This window comes from Octopus bimaculoides, chromosome 9 (genome assembly GCF_001194135.2).
Source record: "Octopus bimaculoides isolate UCB-OBI-ISO-001 chromosome 9, ASM119413v2, whole genome shotgun sequence".
NCBI lineage: Eukaryota > Metazoa > Mollusca > Cephalopoda > Octopoda > Octopodidae > Octopus > Octopus bimaculoides.
In genome coordinates, this window is record NC_068989.1 from 75726206 (window position 1) to 75729321 (window position 3116).

At 35.1% G+C, this 3116-nt stretch overlaps 1 protein-coding gene across 1 annotated transcript in view; it reads right to left on the minus strand.

Annotated features, from left to right (window-relative positions):
- The window catches only part of LOC106868257 (uncharacterized), a 207241-nt gene that overhangs the window by 16196 nt on the left and 187929 nt on the right, over nucleotides 1-3116 (minus strand). Inside the window, exons 48-49 of the mRNA XM_052970932.1 lie at nucleotides 2536-2739; nucleotides 1293-1539 (exon numbers count right to left, since the gene is read on the minus strand). Coding sequence (XP_052826892.1) covers nucleotides 1293-1539; nucleotides 2536-2739 — 451 coding nt within the window. The remainder of the gene's footprint in view (nucleotides 1-1292; nucleotides 1540-2535; nucleotides 2740-3116) is intronic.

Consider the following 3116-nt stretch of genomic DNA (forward strand, 5'->3'; position numbering starts at 1 on the left):
GCCTGGTACTGCATCCGGGCATTTATTATTATTATTATTATTATTATTATTATTATTATTATTGTTCAGTAGTTTTATTTTTATAACGTGCTTTCACTTCACTACCAAGCGCAGCTCTGTGTGCCTTGGGTGTTTGCTGTGATGCTCTTATGGTTACTGTATTGAAAGTGTTTTGCGTAGGATGTGTGCAATGCCCAGTAGTGCAATTTTCTGTATGTTATATATATTTGTAAGTCCTGGTGTTTTTGTTATGCATTTGTCTGAATATTTTTTTTATTATACCTAAGGCACCTACTATGATAGGTATTGTTTTTAGATTCCACATTCAAGTTACCTCTATTTACAGGTCTTTGTATTTTGAAAGTTTTTATCCAAGTCTTTGTATTTTGAAAGTTTATTTCCAGGTCTTTGTATGTTGATTATTATTATTATTATTATTATTATTATTATTATTATTTCGTCGATAATCCAAAGACTATTACATTTTAATTAGTAAGGATTTTATTTTGAGATTTGTTGGCGACAAGTTTCTTTCTCAAATCTCAAAAACCTTACATACAGAATATAGGATGGTACATTTTTATAGATCGGTAATATATGTCCAATTCCAATATTCTTTATTTTATTAGCGAGTATATTATCTTTTTGTTAAGGTCAGTTGGGCAATATGAAGAACGAGATGGCTATCGTCTGTGGCAGGGAAGATCTACGGAACTATATGTATCGCATAGAGCAGGTTATATGGAACTATATGTATCGCATATAGAAATGAGAACTGACCAAGAAAGAAAACTGAGAAGGTGCGTCATACGCTTACTCATCGGCTTCTCGCACAATTTATAGGTCGCAGATATACGAGGGCCACCTTGTCCCTTGTGTAGCACAATATAGGAAGTTAGTAGGCGCTGACATGACTGTTAATATCTGGTCTTATGTGACATCTACAGACATACAAGACCTGATAATGCCAGAAGAAAACAATTGCTTATGCATAGAAAAAGACATTAAGATCTGCCCTAGGGGGAAAACCTCAGGTGATACACATGTGGTAGTAGATGAAACCTTCTCAAATGCAAATATTAGAGCCAGTTTATTAACAATTATTTCTGATTTTGACGGGAGGAAGCAAGTCGATTGTATCGATCATATTGGCTGATAATTTATTTTGTCGACCCCGATAGGCTGAAGGGAAAAGTTGACCTCGGCGTCGTTTGAACTCAGAACATAAAGAGTCGGAGGAAATGCCGTTAAACATTACGATCAATGTGAACGTGAAAGAAGTAAAAACTTACCTAACATTTTTTAATTTAATGTGAAATTTCAACAATTGGCTTGCTGGTGGCACTAAAGTACAGTTTACATCCCAGTCGACATTTCGACAGTCCGAGTGTTCGCAAAGAATGCCATTGTTTTCTGCAGAGATTTTGTTCATGGTTTCTTTGAGCTTCGTCATCATGGCTGTCTCTGCCGCTTGACAGTTAGTTGAGCTAATATTGTAAGACAATCTCATAGAAATATCAGTGTGTGGTGTCACAGATTCTGTGTAAAAAAAACAAAAAACAAACTATAACAACTTGACAACATAACCAAATCTAACTGAAGACCACAGATATATCCAACAATTATTTTCTTTCCTTTTTCAATTTCTAATAAGCTGAAAGTTTCGTATATGAATTAATGTATTTCCTAAATAATGTATAAAAGTAGAAGCACCATTAAAGGCTATGCAACACCATATAAATTATAAAATGTTGGCTGTGTGGTAAGTAGCTTGCTTACAGACCACATAGTTCCGGGTTCAGTCCCACTGCGTGGCACTTTGGGCAAGTGTCTTCTACTATAGCCTCGGGCCGACCAAAGCCTTGTGAGTGTATTTGGTAGACGGAAACTGAAAGAAGCCCGTCGTATATATGTATATATATATGTGTGTGTGTGTGTTTGTGTGTCTGTATTTGTCCCCCCATCATCGCTTGACCACCGATGGTGGTGTGTTTACGTCCCCATAACTCAGCAGTTCGGCAAAAAGAGATCGATAGAATAAGTACTAGGCTTCCAAAGAATAAGTCCTGGGGTCGATTTGCTCGACTAAAGGCGGTGCTCCAGCATGGCCACAGTCAAATGACTGAAACAAGTAAAAGAGTAAAAGAGTAAGAAACTAAAATAAAAAAGACAATGTCCGAAATAAGAATATAACCTATATGGTGAAAGGCCATATCTCAACATATGATATATTAGTTTTTAAATAAATTTGCATCAGATTTACTACGTTAATATTGGTCATATAATTCTGTACTAAAATTGATTATATAAGTATTTGATCTACACGTTTCGTATTAATGTAATTATACATTTAAAAAGAAGAAAACTTTAATTGTACCATACAAAGTAAAGCAAATGATTTAATTATTTGTGTTTCAATTAATGAGACCTCAAAAGTTTGAAACCACAAGACTTAATATATTTTACCGGAGAATGATCACGTTCAGTGGTATCGAAAGAGTTAAAATAATGAGCAGATTTGCATTCGAGACTCACCTCCACAGTACGGGAACTGGAAAGGTTGTGCACGTTCTTTAGGGTTCCAGCTGCCTGATGGACCACATGTGTATAGATATGGGTATTCTGTTATTGGAACGTGTCCAGGGTTACAGCTCATCGTACAAGAATAGTAAGGCCAACTATTGTAATTACATTGATGTGATCCATGCAGTGGAGCTTCTGGTGAAGAACAGTTTGAATCTGAAAGAAGAAAGTAAAGTATTGATTTCTTGAGTTTCTATACTTAAACTCGACATTGATAGCAGTTATTATTTCATACACATATATATATATATTTCATTATACAATATACATCAATATATATCAATATACATATGTAATGACGTTTATTGTGGGTGCTGGAATGAGTATGTCGAATGGCTTTGTTGGAGACCAACCTTCCGAGTTCTTTTACAGAGCTTAGAAAAACTGATGGTCTGCTGCAATAAATTTGTGAATCTGAAAGGGGAATACATTGAACAAAATCATAATTAACTGATCCTCCAGTATTTTCTTTTATTCAACGCCAGGAGGTTTTCAGCACCCCCCCCCGTAGGTATATATATATATATATATAT